The 24,096-nt window shown below is 34.4% G+C and overlaps 2 protein-coding genes across 2 annotated transcripts; both read right to left on the reverse strand.

The window, feature by feature from the left end:
* Nucleotides 1–1,500: 1,500 nt before the first annotated feature.
* Nucleotides 1,501–2,100, reverse strand: LOC145588848 (uncharacterized protein At1g08160-like). Its single transcript, XM_081645446.1, has one exon. The coding sequence runs from the start codon at nucleotides 2,098–2,100 to the stop codon at nucleotides 1,537–1,539; it is 564 nt and encodes a 187-aa protein (XP_081501572.1). The 3' UTR covers nucleotides 1,501–1,536.
* Nucleotides 2,101–22,133: 20,033 nt separating this feature from the next.
* Nucleotides 22,134–23,393, reverse strand: LOC145588849 (ATP-dependent DNA helicase PIF1-like). The gene has a single exon (XM_081645447.1). The coding sequence runs from the start codon at nucleotides 23,391–23,393 to the stop codon at nucleotides 22,134–22,136; it is 1,260 nt and encodes a 419-aa protein (XP_081501573.1).
* Nucleotides 23,394–24,096: the final 703 nt, after the last annotated feature.

A 24,096-nucleotide genomic window follows, 5' to 3' on the forward strand; every position in this document is an offset into this window, starting at 1 on the left:
AATCACTTCGAAAATATAAATTTTGACTTGAGTAACGGAAAGATAAAATTTTTCCCAAGATAATTCTTTAGATTCAAAAAATTACAATAGCTTCTTGGTATAAAAACGTTGATTGTAGCTTTTAAACTTATGCTTTACTTTGCTCATGGGGGCAAAGGTTTTCATTCGTTAGTTTTTCTTTGGACTTTGAACACTTGACACTAGGTTCTTTGGAATAAGATAGACTTTGGTTTTACTTTCGTTTTTCTGCGCTTGTGCTTTGAATATCTTTGGTATCTGGCGCATTGGCCCTTAATTTGTTTTAGCTTTGGATGCCTTTAATATTTGGCGCATTGGCCCTTAGTTCTTTTGTAGCTTTGGCAGGTTATAGTTTTACATGCATCACAAGGGCTAGGGGTAGCCTTTGGCATAGTTGGTTGATTCTTCATCTTTGCGCTTTTATGCTTTCTGATTATACCTAGAATTCATATTGTATCTGGGATTCAGGTTGTCCCTTTAAATCTACTGGAATTTAGATTGTATCTGGGATTCAGGTTAGAGATGACCGTTGGCGTTGCCGCCAATGGCCCTTCGACGCTTAAGTTAGTACTGATTTGACGGAGGTAAAACCAAATTGAAGCAATAAACTTAAATATATACTCCCTCCATTTTTAAATACTTGCTCCATTTCTCCATGCGCTACCTGCAGTTTTTACTCTTATTCTTGGGGTTTTTCTGCATCATCATATTGTGTCTTTTCTTCCCTTTCCCCTTTATTCCTTTTTCGTAGGTTATTCATCCACATTCATTAAACCTACACTATCATTTGCATATTTATTAATCTAGCTGTTGTCCTATTGAACCTGGTCGAATCTGGCGGTTAGATTTTGGCCTAAACAAAAGTGTTTTTTTTATTTTTTTATTTTTTTTATAGTAAACTTCTTAAAGTAGGTTATAAGCTCCCCTAAGTTGGGTACACATAATAATTAACACTAGATCATGCAAGTACTACATACTCCGTATTTTATATGGAGATTTCCGTTTAGTCGCCACAAATTCTTTTTACTAGTGTATAATTGTATTTGTACATATATAATGGTTCTCCTTTGTAAAAAAACAAAATTATATATATATATATATATATATATATATATATATATATATATATATATATATATATATATATATATATATAAAATGGTTCTCCGTACTAGTGAAAGACAAATCTAGTTCAAAAATTTGTCAACATCATCTTCTCTATTACTTCACATGGAAAAAAAAGACGTCGATACAACAAAGATTAGATGATAATATCTCTGATTTACAAAGTCCATGTTCTATTATTTCCATAATCCAACTCATGTCATTTATGATAAGCACATGACTAAGTCCAAAATTATTTCGAAAGAATATACAAACTACCCTTGTAACAAGGTAACAAATAAATAATTATTCAACCAAATAATTCCTATCAAAAAATAAAAAATAAAAAATAAAAAATTCCTAACAAATAGCCTTTTGTTTTTACCCTTTTTTCTATTTTTTTGGGATAAAAAATCAATAGCGATCTACATCACACTTTGTACTTTGAGAACTCTTCCCAGAAGACAAACCAATTAACACAGGAATACAAATAATCCTCAATGTATAATTCTTATGCTTCCACCTTTTAACCTCGTATCTAACCGCAGCCCGAACCCGAACCTCTAGCTCAAATCGTCCGGCTCGAGTCTCATTCCTAATATCCCTAGCCAAGCCCGGGTCCGAAATCATAACATTTCGGGCCTTAGGCTGGGCCGTGAAAAAAATATCATCCCCGTGATTTTGGGAATACGGGCCCAGTGTATCATATGCTAGGGTGTACCCGTTGTGGTACACTGAGACCACAACAACGTTGTAGTCAATCTTGTACTTAGAGTCACGGTTTTGGGATCGTACCACAACAGTGAACGTAGCGTTGAGGCGATTGTCGGCGGTGAAATTGTAGTCGTTGACAGCGGCTTGATCGACGGAAAATGTAGGAGATTTCATCTTGTCCGCTAACCAAGCGATCAACACTGCTATACCTCCTAGAATAAAAAATGTGATTACGAAGCAAATAATCGTTGCTTTTGCGGCCATATTTATATTTGTTGTAATTATTTTCGTAATCGAAGATTTTAATGGTTTATTAGAGAAAGAGGAGAATAGAGAGAAAAGAGGGGAATGAAAAAGCGTGGAAAATTGGGATTCTTGAAAAATGTCAACTAAATTGCAAACAAAAGAAGATAGAATTAATCATACGAAAGTTCGTTAGCTATACAATTTTTATTTAAAAATTAGCTTAGGAAAACTAAACATTCGTAATATTTTATTTGACCCGTAAAAATTAAATAAATTAATGTACTTTAATATTTTATTTACTTTTGTTTTTGATGTTATAATTACGGTAAGATCTATAAGAGCTTCAAACTCACATGGGTGATGAGCATAAATCCCATTTATTTAGAAACTATCTAAACCGACTTTATACATTGTTGAATCTTAAATGATACATAGTACTACTATTTGTTGATTTTTGTTTTTTAAATAAAAAACAGTTTCACTTTCTGAGATTTTGTTTGGTTGCAACTTATACAAAACTAGTTCTTTGTCCGAACAACACTTAAATATTTACAGAAAATTATAAACCATATATATATATATATATATATATATATATATATATATATATATATATATATATATATATATATATATATATATATATATTTGACTCAAATGAGGAATAGTCCAAGAGGAAAAAGAAAACAGCAACAAACTCAACAAATAGAACTACCTATGAAGGGACAAAGTTGGTAAAGCCACACCCATATATAGAATCCTCTTCTAAAATACGACTAAGTCCTACTACTACACTATTAATAAAATCTGATTGAGAGTCTTGAATAACTCCGCGGTTGGCAACCAATCCGCCGCTCGATTGTCTTCTCTGTATACATGAGCTACCTTGACTAACCATCGTGCATCATTCAAAAGCCTCTCATAATATATAATGTCATGAATATTCTCCGCCCCTGGGACTTCCTATTTCTGCAGGGCTTGCACACAAGCAATATTATCAAGTTGGATTTCTAGGGTTTTGGATTGAAGGTTCTGAGCCATTTTCAAGCCTCGAGTTAGTGCCATAATCTCTGCTCGATATGTTGTACAATATCCAAAGTTTGCCGAAAAAGCCAAGACAAAATTGCCATTATATCCCTTATAATAGCTCCACCTCCTGCTGGTCCTGGGCAACCTTTAACAGCTCCATCACAATTGAGTGTATAACATCCATATATAGTGTGGTGATATCCAAGTGATAAAGGTTTCACTTCTCTGTTTCTGAATTTTGCTTTCACATTTATCATCAATTACATTCCTCTAGGCTCTTCTTGCTTCTTCAATTCATATCGAACCTGGAGAAAAGAACAGAAATCCATGGGCACCTCATCCCTCCTATTAAAAACAAAACACTTCCTCCATCTCCATATCCACCAAGTTGCAACCCCAAAATCTTTCACCTAACTTTCCTCATCATGTGGATTTAGATTTTTCAATGTTCATTGTTATACATTCTTGTTACTTGAGACGAACACTAAAAGAGGGGTGGTATGTGAGATCCTAATGACTACTTTTGTGGAATTTAAAAAAGAATATAAAAGAAACTTAGCAAAGCACACATGATTTTACAAGGAAACCTTCCAGGGCCCAATTAGAAGTAAGACCTCGACCCTCTACGGGATTTTAAACACTAAATCACTTCACTATAATAGGGCAAAGTCTCCTAGTTACAACCTATTATAAGCAGATCTTTACTCACAAATTCCAGGCTGAACTTGCTACATAGTAGAACCCCATTCTACCCAACCTAAGTCCCTGACTTAGATTCACTCCATACTCCCTGATTACTCACTTACTCAGCTTAAATCTTGAAGCCTACAATCTGTATGCCAAAAGCTAATCACTCACCCAAACCAAAATAGTACAAACACTTGACATCTAATAATATGTGATAGGAAAGCTACACATGAAATCTGAAACTAAAAAGACAAAGTTTAGACTTGACAAACTTACACTTTTAGAGTTCTCTTCAGATTCTTCATGCATAAACTCACAAGTTGTATTAGTTATGAATTCTACTTTATATACAAGTGATACTCGTATGTAAAGTAGTGTTTTCCAAAAGATAGAAATTGAAAAATTACCATTTTCATAAAACACGTTTTTAATGTAAATATTTTTGTAAAGAAAAAATCTTTTTAGAAAACTTATCAAAGATAAATTTATGAAAAGAATAATATCTTCATAGAACCGGATTTTATAAAATAAACTATTTAGAAAATCTTTTCATAAATTAAAACTTATCTTTTATAAACTTTGCTATCTTTTATAAACTTTTCATTTATAAACCTGCCTAGCTTTATCACGCCTCTAATAAATTCCTTGCATAAACTAACCTAACATATATACAATAATCCTTAGAAAAATAATTTTGATATAAACTTATATTCTAGCTAGATTATTTCGTCAATTGATGTAGGTTAAGGATACTTAGGCTTCACGCAGTCCAGGATTAAGATCCTGCCGTCCTTCATAATTCAGCTCCTTGCTGGAACTTCACAAGCCAAGTTCTTATGGAACTTGCCGCCTTCAACGAAGACCAAGTCAAAATTCTTAACTTGCTGTCAAGCTCTTATTAGAGAGCTTCTTTTAGTGTTCTTGTTTGGGGAACTCAGTTAGTTCCATTGAGGAACTCTTCTTCTACTTTCTTTAACTTTCCTTGGAGTCCCCTTGAGTCTTCATAGACAGGTTACTCTTCCACTTTCAAAGTCAAGTTCACCTATTGTAGTCACAACACTTAGAGAAATCACATTAGTTGAAGTTTGATTTTTATTCATCATCATCAAAACTTTTAACCTTCAACAATTCCTTGATTAAACTATTGTGCTATTGAAGGATTGAGAGTTTTTCTCCAGACCAATCTAGCTGTAGGGTGTTCACAGAGTATATGAAGTGTGCTTTCATCTTGAGACAACAAATAAAACACTTAGGATCATCCGTCAGTTATCTCTTGAAACGATGCAAATTCCCAAGTACTTTATCATGACAAGCAAGCCAAAAGAATGTTCGTATCCTCTATTGAATTAGGGCATGCCATACTGCATTCCAACACTCATCATCAATTATATCCGTTTCATGCCTCATTATGCCAGTGACAGATCTTATCGTAAAGTTGCCTTTGCTTCCTTCCTTCTAATACACCAAATCACCCGAATTTGAGTCTAGCCGTAGCTTATGATTTCGGATTTTTTTTTCAGCGTGATAGGATCGAGAAATGGATTAAAAACTTTATATTATGATTGATGAGACACGTATTATAATAGGGTATCTCTATTTTTATGGTTTGCTGATAAATTATGAATTTAAGTTTGACTTAGAATCCCATTTTTAGTAGAAAATGATATGATCTGAGCAATTCATTTTATAGATTCACGGATGAAGATTTAAGGGTAATGTAAAAGATTTTCTAATCTTAATATATCATTAAAACTTGTTTAGTTTGGTGATTTTCTATTTGCAACAATAAGTTCAATTGAATTGATTTAGAAATTTGAAAGGTAAAAAATACTAATAATTTACTATGATTTTATGTTAGGTTTTTTTAGAGCATGACTCTATGTTATTTCGTTATTTTTAAACTTTTTAAATAGTTACCTGACTTTAATTTTCTTATCATAACATATCATATCATATCACTAATATATAAAACCGGTCTCGCAGCCAGGCAACAATACATCAATATTTGACATTTAAGTTTTTCGCCAAGTGTCGAGACACGTAGGTGACAAATAGGTATTATTGTGACACAAAGGATGCTAAGTAATCAAAATTTTGGATAGATTTTCTTAAGATCAAATTGTTATACGTATAGTATTTTATTAATGATATACTTCTAATATTTCATATATACAAAATTATTATTTAAGGAATTATACCTTTGATAAGTGCAGTTACTAGATATATTAAGGATCACTATTATGGAGATAATAAGTTCATTCTTTTGGGTCGTCATTGTCTGTTGCTAGATATGATTAATAATCTTTGGGCTAGTCAAATAGTCCAAAACCCAATAGAATGGATCCTATGAGGTCACACAACAAGGGTATTGGGTTAAACAAGTAAGAGACCCATTAATGGGCCTCATGAGATCATGACAAACCATATGGAGTATTGGGCTAGACTAGTTTGATTAGGATAAGGAGTTTGGGCTTGACATGGACTCTTATTTAGAGATATGATCTATAAATAAGATCCATGACTTAGATTGACATAACGATTGACAAATCAGTTAATTATAACCCAAGCAACCAAGTCCCAAAAACCCTAATCTCTCTCTCACTCTCACGGCCCTCTCTCCCCACCTTGTCTGTACGGCCGGCCACCCTAGGTGGCGCGTGTGGTGTTCGTTCGTTGTGGTTCGTAGTTAGTTCGTGTTTCTCTCTTCTCCGTAGAAGGTTGATTGAAAGGTTCGATCACAACTAACTAGCATTAGTTGAGGTTTAATCTGTGCCCGTAGACTAAGTAGAGGAATCACGTTTGGGGTTCTTTGTCTCCCGTTTGTTCTTGCTCGATTGCTAGTGGAATCCCGCTTCAAAGATATTATTAATTGTTCTTTATGTGTTATGCATTGATGTTGGTGTTTATATGCTTATGAATATGATTCATAAGCATATGAAATTGTCTACGTGCATTAGGAATATGCTTATGAATATATGCTTATGAATATGAAATTGTCTACGTGCCATCTATCGAGATGGCATTGGTGCATTAGGAAGTGTAGGCATCAACGATCAGAATATTAGAGAGGTCGTTAATTCAATCCCTCAAATATACTACTCCTGGACTGACAGTGTAAGGTTTGAGACTTACAATATTCATTGTAAGATAATGAAGATGAAAATCATTCCTGGTCTGTCAGTTAAGAACCATGTGAAGGAACTGATTGATTTACTCAATCGGATGGATATCTTAGGGAGACCATTTGATGATGAATTTGCGCATGACACTATTCTGTTTTCACTCCATGATGGATTTGATCTCGTCAAGCGAATTCATGATGATGAATGCTCGACGGTGACACTAATCAATCTTTTGATCAACCACACAGAGGAGTACTTGAAGAAGGAGGGAAGCCAATGCTTCTTTTGCGGTAGGTGGTTTTGCCACATACCAGGTTGTCCCCACAACACCAGCGAAAATGGAAGGTAAGGAGTTGCCTAATGTTTTTGTTGTAGAAATTAACCTTACTTCCACTTCTACATGGGTATTCGATACCGGTTGTGGTGCTTACATTGTTAATCAAATGCAGGGCTTAAGAGTGAGTAGAAGGCTAGTTAAAGGGGGGATGATGCTTCGAGTAGGAAATGGAGCAATTGTTGCTGCACTGGCTATTGGAAGCTATGAACTCAAGCTCCCTTCTGGACTCGTTTTGGTTCTTAATAACTGTTATAATGTTCATGCAATTACTAAAAACAAATTTTCACTTCCTGTTTTAGATAATGAAGGTTTTTCATTTGAAATTAAAGACAAATGTTGTTTTATTTCAAAGGAAAATATGTTATATGCTAGTGCTAAATTGGTTAATGGTTTGTATGTATTAGACTATACGACCCATGTCTACAACATAGATCATAAAAAGCAATGAACAGAGGGTGCAAACCCAACTTACCTATGGCATTATAGGCTAGGTCATATTAACAAAACGCGCATCCAGAAATTACATAAGGATGGACTCCTTTATTCATTTGATTGTGAATCATTTGAAAACTGTGAGTTATGCTTGCTAGGTACAATGACCAAGTCACCCTTTTCGGGAATACGTGAAAGAGCTAGTGATCTTTTGGGACTCATACATACAGATGTGTGTGGACCAATGAGTTCAAAATCTAGGGGTGGAATTAGTTACTTCATTACTTTCACTGATGATTTAAGTAGATTTGGTTACATTTACTTAATGATGCAGAAGTCGGAAGCCTTTGCAAAGTTCAAGGAATTCCAGATTGAAGTACAAAATCAAGTTGGGAAAATAATTAAAGCACTGCGATTTGATCGTGGTGGTGAACATTTAACCTAAGAATTTGATGAATATCTGATTAATTGTGGAATACTTTCACAGTTAACTCTTCCAGGAACACCACAGTTAAACGGTGTATCAGAAAGGAGGAACATAACCTGGCTAGACATGGTTCGATCCATGATGAGCTTTACTGATCTTCACATATCGTTCTGGGAATATGCATTGGAAGCAGCTGCAAAAGTACTACACAGAAGCCCGTCCAAAGCGGTAGAAAAGCCTCCATATGAGATGTGGAACGAAATAGCTCCAAAGTTGTCTTTTCTTAAGATTTGGGGATGTGAAGCCATGTAAAACATTTACAAGGCGATAAACTAGGCCCTAAATTAGGAAAATGTTTCTTCGTGGGTTATCCCAAGGAAACAAGAGGGTATTACTTCTACAATCGCGAAGATAACAAAATGTTTGTTGCTCGCGATGGTGTCTTTCTAGAAAAGGAATTTCTCTCTAGAAAGCCAAGTGGGAGTAAAGTGGTTCTCGAAGAAATTCGAGACGAGAAACAAATAGATGTGGATAAAACTACATTAGAGGCGAGGGCGCATGAGTCGGCTAATTCGACAAATCATGTGCCGGAGCAAGCTAATTCGACTAGCAGAATCCTATCGTACTACTTGAATCTAATTCTTGCAAAAATCTTCAAAGAGTTGGAGAGAATATTTCTTTTGTTTCTCCTAACCCATGTAGGTCTGCTAGAATAAAAAACAAACAGTTTGTTGATGTTTTGTTAACTGAGGATTCTGAAATCTTCCTATTGGAGAATGAAGAACCTGCAACCTTCAAGCAAGCTTTGGCGAGCCCCAACTCAGGTAAATTGCTTGAGGCCATGAAGTCCGAAATGGAATCGATGCCTGAAAATGCTGTGTGGACCCCTGTAGACTTGCCTAATGGGGTAAAACCCATTAGTTGCAAGTGGGTCTATAAGATTAAAACAAACAAGGATGGAAATGCCTACATCCATAAAGCAAGACTGGTTGCAAAAAGGTACATACATATTCATGGTATTGACTATGATGAAACCTTTTCCCTAGTAGCTATGTTTAAGTCCATTCGGATTCTTCTAGCAATTGCTGCATTTTTTAATTACGAAATTTGGCAGATGGATGTCAAAACCGCCTTCTTGAATGGGTTCTTGACGTAGGAAGTGTATATGACACAACCTGAGGGTTTTGAAGATCCAAAAAATCCTGGAAAAGTGTGCAAGCTTCAGAAATCCATTTATGGATTGAAGCAAGCATCAAGGAGTTGGAATCTTCGTTTCGATGAGGCAATCAAACAGTTTAATTTTCTCAAGAGCGAAGAGGAACCTTGTGTATACAAGAAGTCTAGTGGGAGTAGCGTGGTTTTCTTATTCTTGTATGTAGATGACATGCTACTCATGGGGAATGACATACCAATGCTTGACTCAGTCAAGGAATGGTTGAAGAGTTGTTTTTCCATGAAAGACTTGGGTGACGCCGAGTATATTTTGGGAATCAAGATCCATCGAGACAGATCTCGAAGGATGATTGGACTAAGTCAAGAGACTTATATTGATAAGGTTATTGACAGATTTGAGATGAAAGACTCTAAGAGAGGATTTCTCCTCATGTCCCATGGCATTACGCTCAGTAAATCTCAGTGCCCTCAAACGCCAGATGAGATGAGACGTATGGCTAGATACCTTATGCTTTTGCAGTAGGGTCTATTATGTATGCCATGATTTGTACAAGGCTAGATGTTTTGTATGCTCTAAGCATGTATAGAAGATTTCAGGGAAATCTAGGAGAAGCACACTGGACAGCTGCCAAGAACATCCTTAAGTACTTGAGAAGGACTAAAAGAATGTTTATAGTATATGGCAGCGAAGATGAGTTGGTTGTCAAGGGCTACACAGATGCGAGTTTCCAAACAGAAAGAGATGACTTCAAATCCCAGTTAAGGTATATTTTCTGTCTGAATGGAGGAGCAGTGAGCTGGAAGAGTTCGAAGCAAAGCACTGTCGCAGACTCTACGACAGAATCAGAGTATTTAGCTGCCGTTGAAGCAGCTCAGGAGGCAGGTTGTATTAAGAAATTCCTCACAGAGTTGGACATTGTACCAAGTGCTTAGAAAGGAATTGAGTTATATTGTGATAATAATGGCACCATTGTTCAATCAAAGGAGCCAAGGTCACACTTCAAATCCAAACATGTTGAGAGGAAGTATCACCTCATTTGAGAGATCGTTGGAAGAGGAGATATCAAGATGTGCAAAGTTCATACGAATGAGAATATTGCTGATCCGCTTACTAAACCTCTTCCATTGCCTAAGCATGAGACTCATGCTAGTGCAACTAGATTGAGGCTGATGATGTAATTTAAGTTGTATTTGTTTTGAGAAAACTTATTACATAAGAAATACGTTCATTTGCAGAATTATGTTTAATCAGAAATTTATCATTTCTTTTATTTAATTATAGTTTTAATGTTAAATAAAATGTCCAAAATAACTGTGGATTGACGGGCTCATCAAGTTGATGACCTGGTGAATGAAACCCCATAGGTTAACAAAATCGATATATTATTTAAGTTCCTAGTTCAAAATCATTAAAGTGGACATAAATGATTTCAATACAAGGACTAGCATGTAAGATTGATTGGATAGCGCAGTTTCATGGGCTATAGGAGCGTAGTGATGCTCGATCAATCACATGGATATTCATGAATGATGCATGATCAAACTATAGACCTACTTTGAAATTCAAGTGTTGAGCTTCCAAATATATTAATGGATTCCTTTGATATGAGTGGAACATGGATTCCATTCAATGATTGATTTAACTGTGGTACATTCAAACGTCTACCCGTAACTGGAGATTATAAAGGGTGTTTCCTGGTTACTTCAAAAGTTGAGTGGGAGCTTTGGTTTTATAAGATTAGATTGAGTCTACCTACTTAATTAGGAATGTTTCCTGGCCACTTAAAGAGGGAGAATTCAGAAAATGCATGGTCGTGCTCAAATGGGTAAGTAATCATTTGTTTTGTAATTCTAACTCGGATTTCAAGAAAAGATTTGTAGATTAATATGATCACGACATGAGATGCAATCATATCATCAAATCGACACACATTCTTAAGGAATTTGAATATTGCACACTTGTCTCAGACAATTGGGAGATTGAAGGAATTATGTCTTCAATAAGTGCAATTACTAGATATATTAAGGATCATGTACTATTATGAAGATAATAAGTTCATTCTTTTAGGTCGTCATTGTTTGTTGCTAGATATGATAAATGATCTTTGGGCTAGTCAAATAGTCAAAAACCCAATAGAATGAATCCTATGAGGTCACACAATAAGGGTATTGGGTTAAACAAGTAAGATGCCCATTAATGGGCCTCATGAGATCATGACAAACCATATGGAGTGTTGGGCTAGAATAGTTTGATTAGGATAAGGAGTTTGGGCTTGACATGGACTCTTATTTAGAGTTATGACCTATAAATAAGATCCATGACTTAGATTGACATAACAATTGACAAGTCAGTTAATTGTAACTTAAGCAACCAAGTCCCAAAAACCCTAATCTCTCTCTCACTCTCACGGCCCTCTCCCCCCCTCTTCTGTATGGCCGGCCACCCTAAGTGGCGCGTGTAGTGTTCGTTCGTGGTGGTTCATGGTTAGTTCGTGTTTCTCTTTTCTCCGTAGTAGGTTGATTGAAAGGTTCGATCACAACTAACTTGCATTAGTGGAGGTTTAATCTGTGCCCATGGACCAAGTAGAGGAATCACGTTTGGGGTTCTTTGTCTCCCGTTTGTTCTTGCTTGATCGCTAGTGGAATCACGATTCAAAGGTATTATTAATTGTTCTTTATGTGTTATGCATTGATCTGTGTTTAGATGCTTATGAATATGATTCACCCAATTCCGCTTATAGTATCTAAAGTCCTATAATTATAACTTTTAATAAATATCTTATAACTCAGTACTATCTCTATCATAAAATTCGTTTTAAAAAGTTCTTTAAAATGAGATCTATTTATAATATATTTTAATAAAAAATAGAAAATCAGTAAAAATAAGTTTTAATCAAAAAAAATAATTTTGATTTGGTAAAAATACTTTCAGTTCATTAGAAATAGTTTAAGTGCAATAAAAAACATCAAGTTAATAGTAAGATAGATATCTATTCACAAATAATATTGCAAAAAGTACACTATTATATAAATAAACGATATGATATCGTATGCCTAAATATTTTATATTATCAAAAGGGGTTATAGGATCGTATTACCAAAAAGGGTTATATGATCGTATGTCTAAATAATTTAGGACAATTTGGGCATCGCCCGAGCACAAAACTAGTTTATTTATTAAGAATATTTTTTTCTAAATTATTTAAAGTTATTGTCATTGTTCTATTTTTTGAGATTGTTTAAGTTGTAGATTTTTTTTTTAAAAAACTAAATTATCTTATTATTGTTGGGAAAAAAAGTTTGTGCGGAAAAATAAATTATTTAATATAAAAGATTTTTTGTGAGAAACTACCTATTATAATCCTCCGGTTTAGTGAGAAACTATCAATTATAAAAAATGTTGTAAAAACTACCTAATAAAATAAAAAATGTTGTAAAAGCCTACCACTAATTGGAATTCCACCATGGACTCACTTCTCCGACGTTGACCACCCACGTGCTTCTCAAGTGATTTCAAATTTACCAAATTCTCACATTTTTTCCCCAATTCGATGCTCATCATCCCAATTTCATCATACAATCCCTCAATTTCTCTTTCACTTACATTATTTTCCCTTTCCCTTACTTCAATTTGACAATATGCAATATGTTTTTTTTTTTGGGGCTAATTTTTGAGTTTGTGAGAGGAATTTGCAACTATTAATTTTTGAATTTGGTTGCTGCGCTATTGTTGTTGGTGTACCGCGATAGTGTTGGGTATGGCTGCTACTTGTAGCTTGGTGAGGTGCGCTGGTGTTATTGTTGGTGGCGTTAAGAGGTAAAGATGGAGTGGTGATGGCATGGAACGTACTGCTGTGAGAAATTAAAGGGAGTTAATGATGTTGTTGTTTGAGGGTCGTGAAATTGCGGAGCAATCGAGGGCTTGTGTTGGATTCTACGGGGTGGAGGCGGTTTCAAGTAGGGTTGGGTTGGTATTGGGATGCGTGAGGGCGGTTGTAAGGGTGTGTTGAGGTGGGTTGCGGTGTTGTGGTGGTGAAGATAGAGGCGTTGCTGGTGATGCATAGAAAAAAAAAGTTTTTAAAGGTCATGTGACCGGCACGTGGGTGGTCAACGCCGGAGAAGCAAGTTAACGGTGGAAATCCGATAAATGATAGTCTTTTACAACATTTTTTATTTTATTAGGTAGTTTCTTACAATATTTTTTTTATAATAAGTAGTTTCTCACAAAAATCGGATTATAATAGGTAGTTTTCACAAAAACTCCTAATATAAATTAAATTTTCCTCGTACTACATTTCAGAAAATATTATGAAAATAATTTCATCAAGAATGACTTTACTCCTAAATGTAAAACAAAAAACCATTTGTAGCTAAGCCCAATATAATAAACCACTAATTCTCTAATCCTACTTCCTATTAGGGAATCAACCAAAAGCCCATTATTATAAAGCTTAATACCCTACTTATATTCCTACTCCTACTCCTACTCCATTTTACATACAAGGGCACAACACATATACGCACACAAAAGAAATTTGCACCCCATCACCAGCAAACCACCATTGCCTAGGCTACACTGCCAATCAGCAGCCCTCAAGCCTCCTTATTCTTCTTTCCTCGCTTCGTTTGCTTACAATTATAATTATTTCCAAGTTCAATCTAAGAGCATGTTTGATAAGAGTGTTTTTTGGATGGAATTGGATTCGGTTAAATCATTACCATTACCAAGTGTTTGGTTTGAAGGTATAAGTAACCATTACCATGGTTTCCACCTACTTGTTACCTCTCTAAAACTTGAGGTAACAACCCTTACCCTCCTCAAATATAAAGAAAATGAGGTAGGTTTAAGTAATTCATTTCCATGATCAAACCAAATAAATGAAACTATGAAAAGGTAAGAGTTATTTATTTTCTTTCCTCCCTTTTATTTGTTTCCATTCCACTTGATTTTCAATATTCATATCAAACGCCTCCTAAAAAAATAACTCTTGAACTTGATCTACTCACGAAATTGTTTTATCAAAATAATTATTGTTTCTAGTATACGATAAATAATTTTAGATTAAGAGCAAGATTAGCCTTAAGTCTTAAGACTAAGACTTAGGATGACATCTTCATTTTAAAAGTTTTTGGTGTTAAGACAAGACTTTGTTTTTTTTTTTTTTAATGCATTTAAGAAGCCGAGTCTTAACAAAATTTGAAGTGGAGTCTTGAAAACTAAGACTCAACTCTACACGCTAACAATTATCAATTTAAATTATCAATTTAAACTATGACATCTAAATTGGGTTAGAAATTTGTAACCCCAATGTGAATATTCATATTAAAATTTCAAAAAAAAAAAAATTATATTGAAATATATATGTTAAAAGTCCAAAAAAGTTAATAAATATTTGTAATAAATCTAAAATAAGTTTGAGCAATAAAGAGATAAATCTGATTGAATCTTAAGGAATTTTAACATAATTAAAAATTAAAAAAATAATTAAATTTAATATAAAATCTGATGTGGCAATAGATTAAAATTTTAAGAGTAGACAGGGCTATTTATATATTTACTAGTTGTGTCCATTGAATTGAAGAAACAGATGGACAACCATCTGAAATTGCTGGAACAAGAAACCTCGAAAGTGGAGAGCAAAAAAGAAAAAGGAGAAACGAGTAATAAAAGGAAACGAGGAGTTGAGAGGGATGGCTGTGGAGAATGGCCAGTCATCATTGTTGACTCAGACAATGATAAACCTGAGGCTAAACACCAGGAAGGCGCTGGTGGAAAAGAGGAAGAGGAGGAAAGTGCAGAAGAAGATGAGAGCGAGGAAGATGAAGAAACTGATGGAAATTCTGAAAGGGATGTGAATTCTGACTCAGAAACTGAATCTGAGAAAGAGGCTGTTGTCGATTCAGATGAGGCATTAGAATCAATTGGCGATAGCTTTGATGATGATGATGACGATGATACCAAGTCGGATTCTGCTTTTAGGAACCAGCACAAAGAGACAAGCGAAGACTCTTCTATGTTTCGTATGAAAGTTTCTGACTGATTGCATGTTATGCGCTGCAGAAGTGTTTTTTGGGGGCTCAATTGCAGCACTGGTAGGATATAAATTGAAGGGTTGCTAGTTTTTTTTGGGGTTGTTAGCTTTTGGTAGGAAATCATGCTGGTGTATGTTGGTGATGTTTACTCTTAATGGTGCTTTTTTGAAATGGTAGATGTAGGGAATGGGTAAATTATAATCGGTTTAATTAGTGAAACAGGATAGTAGGCTGTAAGTATTGTAGAATAAGATGTAGCTGTTTTTATATAATAAAAATGGTGGAATCTGATTATATAATATGTGTTTGGCATGGTATATATTTGTTGCATTACACTATTACTAATCATGTTATATATATATATATATATATATATATATATATATATATATATATATATATAATAATCAAAGGATACAATAGGACTGCAGAGATTGTTCGATTCTAAGAAAATCTTGTCAATGTATCAGAAAGAAACTAACTCAAGAGAACACTTGAAGGACTATAAAACATAAGGACTATAAAACGTAATATATATATATATATATATATATATATATATATATATATATATATATATATATATATATATATATATATATATATATATATATATATATATATATATATATATATATATCACATAAGAGCTCATAATAATTAGATGATTGTTAGCTACAATATTACATCCTTTTTATACCTTAGATAGGCGATGCCTGATTGTTTACAAAACATGCCTGGGTAACTCGAGAGCAAAAGCTAGATGGACTAATTACAATCTGTGTCAAGCTTGACACATTTTTAAGCAGTGTTACACTGGAACAAATGCTTGTAAGAACTTGTTCCTATATAAAACCGCAATGCCTGGCTATCTTTTAATACTAATGCAGTCGCAATTAGGCAGCAAAAGATAGATAAACACTTGTTCTTTTTCAGAACCATAGTCCTCAAAAGTGCTAGCCATAACCGTCATTCTTACTTAGTTTATGTGGATTTAGTAAGGAACATGTAATTTAAGAGTACTTGTTCCTTTGAAAAGCCACATTAAGCAAAATATTTAGCTTTAGAGCATAGTATATACATAGGAAAGAGATTTAGTAGATGAAGCTGTTACCCAACTGATCTGTCATGAGTCCTAATCCTCTTACTTCATTTAAAAGCCATCTGAGTCATTATCAGAAAACACAAGTGCTTGACGCTTGCTATCCTTTTCTGTCTTAATAGGTTTGTTCTTTTCAGTAGAGACAATTGATGTGCTGTACTCAATTCCCTTTCCTTTTTGTGATGCTTGAATAGCCTGATCTTTCTCATTTTCCTTGATGAGATCTGCATTCTTGATAGCTGAAGGTGTTGTGTAGTCAATAACATCATTTGTTGGTGTCGTAGCCTCAAACTGATCATTAGCATCAACCCTCTTTCTTTTGGGTACAATATCCTCTATGGTAGACTTTGCTGCTTTTTTTGCTGCTTTTTCTGCTACAGCCATTGCCTCTGCTACTAAGCAAGCATCTTCCTCTTCTTGGCTGAAGATTGATAGATCATATGCAGCAACTGTTTCTTTTTTGATGCTCTCGCTGAGAGGGTCTTTGTTTTGAGCAACACACTGATTGTCTTGTTCAGACTGAGCATCTTCAGTATCAGCTATTTGTTCTGCATCTCTGCTTCCAGATCCTGTTGTAGCATCTGTGGAGCTGCTTCCTACAACATTAGGTGTGATCATGTCCTCCAGTTCCACACCCTTTAAGCCCCACTGCAAAACTCGATTATGTTCCAAGGCAGTTGTAGGGCCGATCTTTATCAAGAAGTATGTAGTTGACAGCCTATAAGTTATTCTACGGAATCTAGTGGTATCATCCTGAAAGCAAATAGATTTTAGGTGATAATAACAGTAAGCATGAATGTAAATCAAGGAGTATTGAGAATTGCTAACATATGATATGTTTTATTAAACATTTACCGTAGCCTTCATGTGATAAATGGCTTCAGCTGATAGCTTAAAAAGTGGGACGCAGCTTTCAGTAAATGCAGTGAGCTGCAACGCTCCAGTTCCATCAGAAAAAGTTAAAGTAATGGTGGCTCTGTATGATTTTAAGAATTAGTGTTGTCTTTTATTGCGTACAATGTTTCATTATTCTTATCAGTTTCAGCTAATGTAAAAAGTGAGTGATATATACCGGTGAGTTGTAGTTATTTCTTTTTTTTGCAGGCTGCACAATCATAAGTGCTTCCAAGGGGGAGCTGTGTTCGCTTTCCACAGTAAGAACATCCTATGTATGCTCTAAGCCTGTCATAATGAATGTCAGATGCAACAACTCTCAGCCAATATATTTCCTGTGGAAGTGTTGTTGTTGCCTACATCGACAATATGAAGTTGTGTTAGAGCTATTATATTACTACTGATAGTGAGTAAAGAGCTGTGAATGAATAGCATAATATTTTACTTTTTTGGCCTTGATGCGAGCCACTGTTGTTAAAATTCTCTCTACAGGTGGATTTCATGCTGCTGTGACTCTATTCTGATGATCAATCAGTGCAGGTCAATGTTTTCTTGCCCTATCAACGAGAATACAGCCTGTATGAGTTTTATAGTTCAAGAAATATGTACAGTTTAGAATCTTGTAAAGGTAAATGGTAAACAACATACCATTCAGTCAATGCAGCTGCTTTTTCCCCTTCTGGGTGTTCAATAATCACAGTAGACATGGTTGATTCAAGCTGGAAACTTGTGTGTTTAGGAAATTAGGAGATAGTAATTATCTGATTTATACTTAGTGTAAGAAATCAAGCTAGACATATACTTTTTAGGGTGCCTTATGGTTACCTTTGAGAGTGACAGGACGCAGAGCTGTGATACCAATAACCTTGAAATTGTCAGTGTCAGAAACCAAAGCCTCACATTGGTTGCTTGATAGATCTTTCCAGGTGCATACCTTGATAGATTGATCAGTGCTGCAAAGAAAGTAGCAGCATATAAGTATCAGAGTACAATTCTCATAAGGATTGTAATGATATAATGGAATTTAGTTTCTTGAAAGTAAAAGATAAGTCACCTATGGTCTAACACTATCAGGTCACGCACAAAAGATTCTTTATTCAGAGTTGTCACGATTTTCCTTGGTTCTCTTGCAACATACAACACAATCACAAGAATATGTGAAATAGAAAATAAAATGGTGGTAAGTTACTTAATGGAATAAGCTGATAATTCATAATCATAGATCTAGAATACCAACACAAATTTTTTACTACCATGTCGAGTATCATCAAGAGAGACTCTTGGAATTGAAGCAAGAGATTGGTATCTAGGGAATACTTGCTGTTCTTCAGGATCTAAAGACTGGATGAGAGTCCTGCTACCTATTGTCATCTGAAATGGAAGATCTGTTTCTCTAGCCCTGTATTGGGGATCTAATGGCCTTATTAAGGCATTAGCAATATCATAGCTCCCTCTGAACAAGATGACATCTTTATATGCATCAATCTGATCACCAAATAATGTCAACTTCATCCGATTTTTCTGAAAAATTAAGACAAAGAAATGTCTTATGATATAATCATGTATGATGTTGTGTTATAGAATAGAAATGGCATGTATAGATTATACCTTATCATCTTGTAAGAAAATGTTTTGGTATAAGATTTTTTTCTCAGAAACTTGCTTTCGACCTTTTTCTGCTATGTTGACCTTTACCTTGTATGATTTACTCGATGTATCGAGTTCATCAAGAAATTTTCGCTGAGGTGCCATAACAAGATTCTGTACACAGCATGTAATAATGAAATTAAATAAGCTTAAGTTGCACATACACATATATTATGGCCATTTGTCTCTAAATAATTAACAAATAATTGACATCAATATGGAGAAAGCAGGTGCTACTTGACTTGATCTTCCTTTTAGAAGATGAATCATACAGAAAATCAATAACACATGCATTTCAATCACTCCTAAATATTAATCACACAAAAAATGGATAATATTTCTATTCTAATAAGTGGATAAAAGTGTAACAGTTATAAATATTGCTCTTGTTAACCATAGCTTATGCTGATAATATATGTAGCAACACAATGAATTATACATAGCTATTGAAAGACTAAAATCAAACTTATTCTAATGACTTGAATAGTTATGTAACATATATAGTCTATAGCATTGTAAAATTAATGAATTAACTCACATATATAATCAAGGATATTAGTGAATTTTGTAACCTTAAAATACACAATAATTCAGACTAATTTATATAGTAATTATTAATTTAACTTAAGATGTTTGTCTTTTTACATTTTGATGAATAAATTCATATATATCCTGTTAGCCATAGATTATACTGATAATATAAGTGTAATAGCTAAAAATATTGCCCTTGTTAACCATAAGCTATGCTGATAATAAATGTAGCAACATAATGAATTATATATAGCCATTGAAAGACTAAAATCAAACTGATTCTAATGATTTGAATAGTTATGTAACATCTGTAGTCTATAGCATTGTAAAAGTAATGAATTAACTCACATATATAATCAAGGGTATTAGTGAATTTTGTAACCTTGACTTGAAATATAAAATAATTATGACATTAACTAAGACTAACTGATATGGTAATTAGTAATTTAGCCCAAAATGTTTGTCCTTTTACATTTTAATGAATAAATTCATATATATCCTGGTTCTTACAGTGGTCTGCTAAACAGGTCTAAGCATAAGCTAGTATCTCTCAGAATTTATACACATGTAACTGTGAATCTACAGATGCATATAGACAAATAATTAATTTTTTATAGACTGCACCTAAAGTTCTGTAAGGAATATAAATGGCATGACATATACATTTTATGCATAAATGTTTAGGTAGTAATAAGTTCGAATCTAATTAGTTAAACTGCAAAATAAATCAAGTGAAATAATACATGAATTGATCATACCTGTCAAGTTGCAGAGGTTTTAATGCTGCTACTATAGATTGTAGCTTCTGCTTGTGCTCTATTTTGGTGCTTTCCTTTTTATTATATGGTTTACCCTACAATAGCGAATTTTATGACTGATGAAGAGTAAAAGTACCTAATGTCAGTAGTGTTTTTATAGTATACATCTTGCTTATGTTTAATAATAAAAAAAAATACATTTCAAAATAAAAGGCAAGAATTCAAATCTACTGTCTACTGTAATAGTGTTCTGTTGTATTTTTTCCCATAAAATCAGTAAGTTTTACTCCCTAAAATAGGTTCTTTTATTTTTTGTAGATATAGCATGTACTTTAATATTATTTAAATATGGAATTGCATATCTATTTTCATATCTTTATTAGTCTGAAAAAAGATTAGATCATTTACATGCTCAGTCCTTTTTCCCTTATAATAATCATGTGCACAGCTAATTTATACATTTTCAAAATAAAAGGCAAGAATTCAAATCTACTGTTTACTGTAATAGTGTTCTGTTGTATTTTTTCCCATAAAATCAGTAAGTTTTACTCCCTAAAATAGGTTCTTTTATTTTTTGTAGATATAGCATGTACTTCAATATTATTTAAATATGGAGTTGCATATCTATTTTCATATCTTTAATCATTATTATTAACTTATAGCCTCTTATCAGATAATACATACATTAGAATTTAGAATGTTTTACATAGCTATAAGCTATGAATTATACACAGTGTTTTGTGTGGTTCTTTTTAATACAAGTCATTACAAATCTCTTGTATTTGAATTTTATTTTAGAACTCAATATTGATTGGATTTTTTTGCTTAATTAAAAAGAATTTCTGGATCCAAATTAGTCTCTTAATAATCTTTGCATGAAGATCAAGGTTTTCTAAGGCTAGCCCCTGATACGCGTAGGACTATGAGGATCCAGAATGTACGGGGCTACTTTTAGTTAGTAAGTTATACTAATAGCATATACTAAATTCCATGAAACACAACTATAAGCATTCTGCTGAGTAATGAGCATTAGAAAGCATGACTTCATCATCATAGTGACAAATAACTAACTCATTAGAAGAAATTATTCTATTCATTGAGTTACATATATGTGGCTAGCCAAATTAGCAGTACATTTGTTTTGTTCCAAGCATATGATGACCAGAATCTGTCCTGAGCACAGCAGAGAAACCAGGAAAAAATCCATTAAACACTACTGGCAATCTGTGAAGCTTTGTCTTGAATCAGAACAACATACTATCAAGTTCTTGATATAAATAAATAGCATACCACATTCTAAAGGAAAACCACTGCTTTGATTTATGAACAATGATACTATGCCTCAGAAGGAACATCTGCTGCAAGATAGTGTATCCTGCAACCAATAATTGAAGGTAAATAGATTAGCGAATTCCGTAAAGAGCACTAAAAATAACAAATGAATCCTAAACAAATTATAATGAAAAGAAACGAAAATGTTTCACTCACGGATAAAGCTAAATGATGCCAGCCATACGAAGAATATCATAGGACACTACATTTTTGACATGACCTAAAGTTGGCTCATCATCATTGACATTAGTTATAACACTGACATTAGATGCCTGTCGTGCTCGAGAAAGAGCCACATATAACTGTCCATGGGAAAAGCATGGTCGTGGCAAATAAACAGCAACTTTATTAAGTGTTTGTCCCTGAGCTTTGTTGATGGTCATTGCAAAACTAAGCTTTAAGGGAAACTGCTTTCTCTGAAACTGGAAAGGGTAAGCTGAAGATTCTGATGGCCTTAGATTAATTCTTGGTATTAATACATGCTCTCCTTTATGATGCCCGACAGCAATAACACACTCAATAAGGTTTGGAAAGAATTTTTTGCATATTAGGCGTGTTCCATTGCAGAGTCCTGATGATGGCAAAATATTACGCAGCAAGATAACTGGACTATTGTTTTCAGTATAAGCTCGTGAGGACTCATGCCACCAGGACAGAGCTTATTTAGGAATTCAATAGGATAGATGGAACAGTTATCATCAATCATTGAATCATAACTGTTGTAGACTACTGCTTCACCAGGAAACTTCTCTATTAAGATGGAATTTATAACATCAACATCATCATTGACTGGAGTTAGAATAACTCGAGTGGTAAATATATCTGTGCTAAATGGAGGCATATCCATTTCTGGAAAAGCAACTAAACTCAGATGCATATCTTGAGGTGTAGCAGCATCACAAGGCTCTACAATCTCTGCTGGCAACTGAATTAATGCATTTTCACTATCCTGAAGCTCACCATTTCCTAGTGCCAGCAAGAAAGCTGCATACATTGGATCGTGTCTAGCTCGAATGTTTTCTGTTAATCTAAACTTAGTCAATAGTGGCCATAGAGTAGAACTGACCAAGCTAGCAGCAACTGCCTCGCATTGTGTTTTTTTGGGAACAACGGGAAGGACTTGCCTAAAGTCTCCTCCAAATACGACTATTTTGCCTCCAAACAAAAGCTGAGGATCACATATATCTCTGAGTAACATATCAAGTGATTCAACATTTTCCTTTTTTGCCATGGAAGCTTCATCCCAAATAATGAGTGTTGTTTCTCTCAATAGTGCAGTCAGACTACCCTGTTTAGGTACACTACAGGCACGTGATTCAAGCGGATCCAATGGAATCTTGAATCGTGAGTGTGCAGTCCTTCCAGAAGGAATATTAGATGCAGCTATACCTGATGTTGTTGTTGTCAAAACAATCTTATTCATCAATCTTATCTCTGCATATAGAGAATTATATAAGAAAGTCTTTCCTGTTCCACCAGGACCATCTATAAAAAAAGCTCCAGGCATCTTTTGTGTAACACGATCCATTATAACATCAAATGTCTCTCGCTGAGCCTTATTCAAATGTTTTTTGCATTGTAGACAGTGTGCTGGTATTGGAGCATTCAATGCATCCTCTATATCTTTTGTTATGCGTATTTCATCATCTTCAGGCTGAACTAAATGGTGCAAGCAATAGACAGCAAAAGAGCTCCCCATTGATTCTAGAAACCATTCAACTGACTTAACAGTAAGCTGCCTCACTTTTTGTGGATTATAAGCATATCGATGTCTAAAATCTTCAGACAGGAAACTATAATACTTCATCTAGAGTGTGACAGGATCGCTAGGGTGACAAAATATAAGTACAGTAGCAAAGAGCTTGCGAATTGCAAGTGACATTTGAACAGCACAACCTTCTGTTAGACATAGATCAACTGAATCATCTTCTTCTAACAAATTCAATTTAAGTGTAGCTTGATGAAAGGTGTCACATACTTGACCATTAACTGTACGCAGATGCTCAAATGACTTTGGGCTCCTAACATTGTGCAACAATAGTCTGAGATAATATCTCTCTCCTTCTGAAGGTCCAACAAAAGCCAACCTACCAATGACAATTTATTTATTCTGTCTTTTATACCATTGTTTACCAGATGCATCCCAGCGATAGTGTTCTGAAAACTCATTGTATAACAGTCTTGTTCCAGAAGGCAGCTTAGAATTCATTCGAAAGAACTCTGTAAGACAAGTTCTAGAACGCTTATCATCTGAAACCACCGAGGTAAGCCGTTCATGGGGCCTAACTTGTACCAACTGTGAATTAGGAAAGTGTACAGGAAGAGGCAGGACTGGTGGATGCATTTCATACATATAAAAACCAAAAAGTCGCCAAGTAGCTTCACAAGGTGAAACCCATCGACCTGACTGATAATGTTGGATTTCATCTTGGACAGGTACAACATCTCTAGATTGAACAATATTGAAAGATATTCTGTCATGACCCTTATAAACATACTTATACAAATAC

This window comes from Chenopodium album, chromosome 17, assembly GCF_948465745.1.
Source record: "Chenopodium album chromosome 17, dcCheAlbu1.1, whole genome shotgun sequence".
NCBI classification, from domain to species: domain Eukaryota; kingdom Viridiplantae; phylum Streptophyta; class Magnoliopsida; order Caryophyllales; family Amaranthaceae; genus Chenopodium; species Chenopodium album.

Excerpts from the sequence above, each read along its gene's own strand:
- LOC145588848 (XM_081645446.1), bottom strand. The coding sequence starts at position 2,100 with ATGGCCGCAAAAGCAACGATTATTTGCTTCGTAATCACATTTTTTATT.
- LOC145588849 (XM_081645447.1), bottom strand. The coding sequence starts at position 23,393 with ATGAAGTATTATAGTTTCCTGTCTGAAGATTTTAGACATCGATATGCT.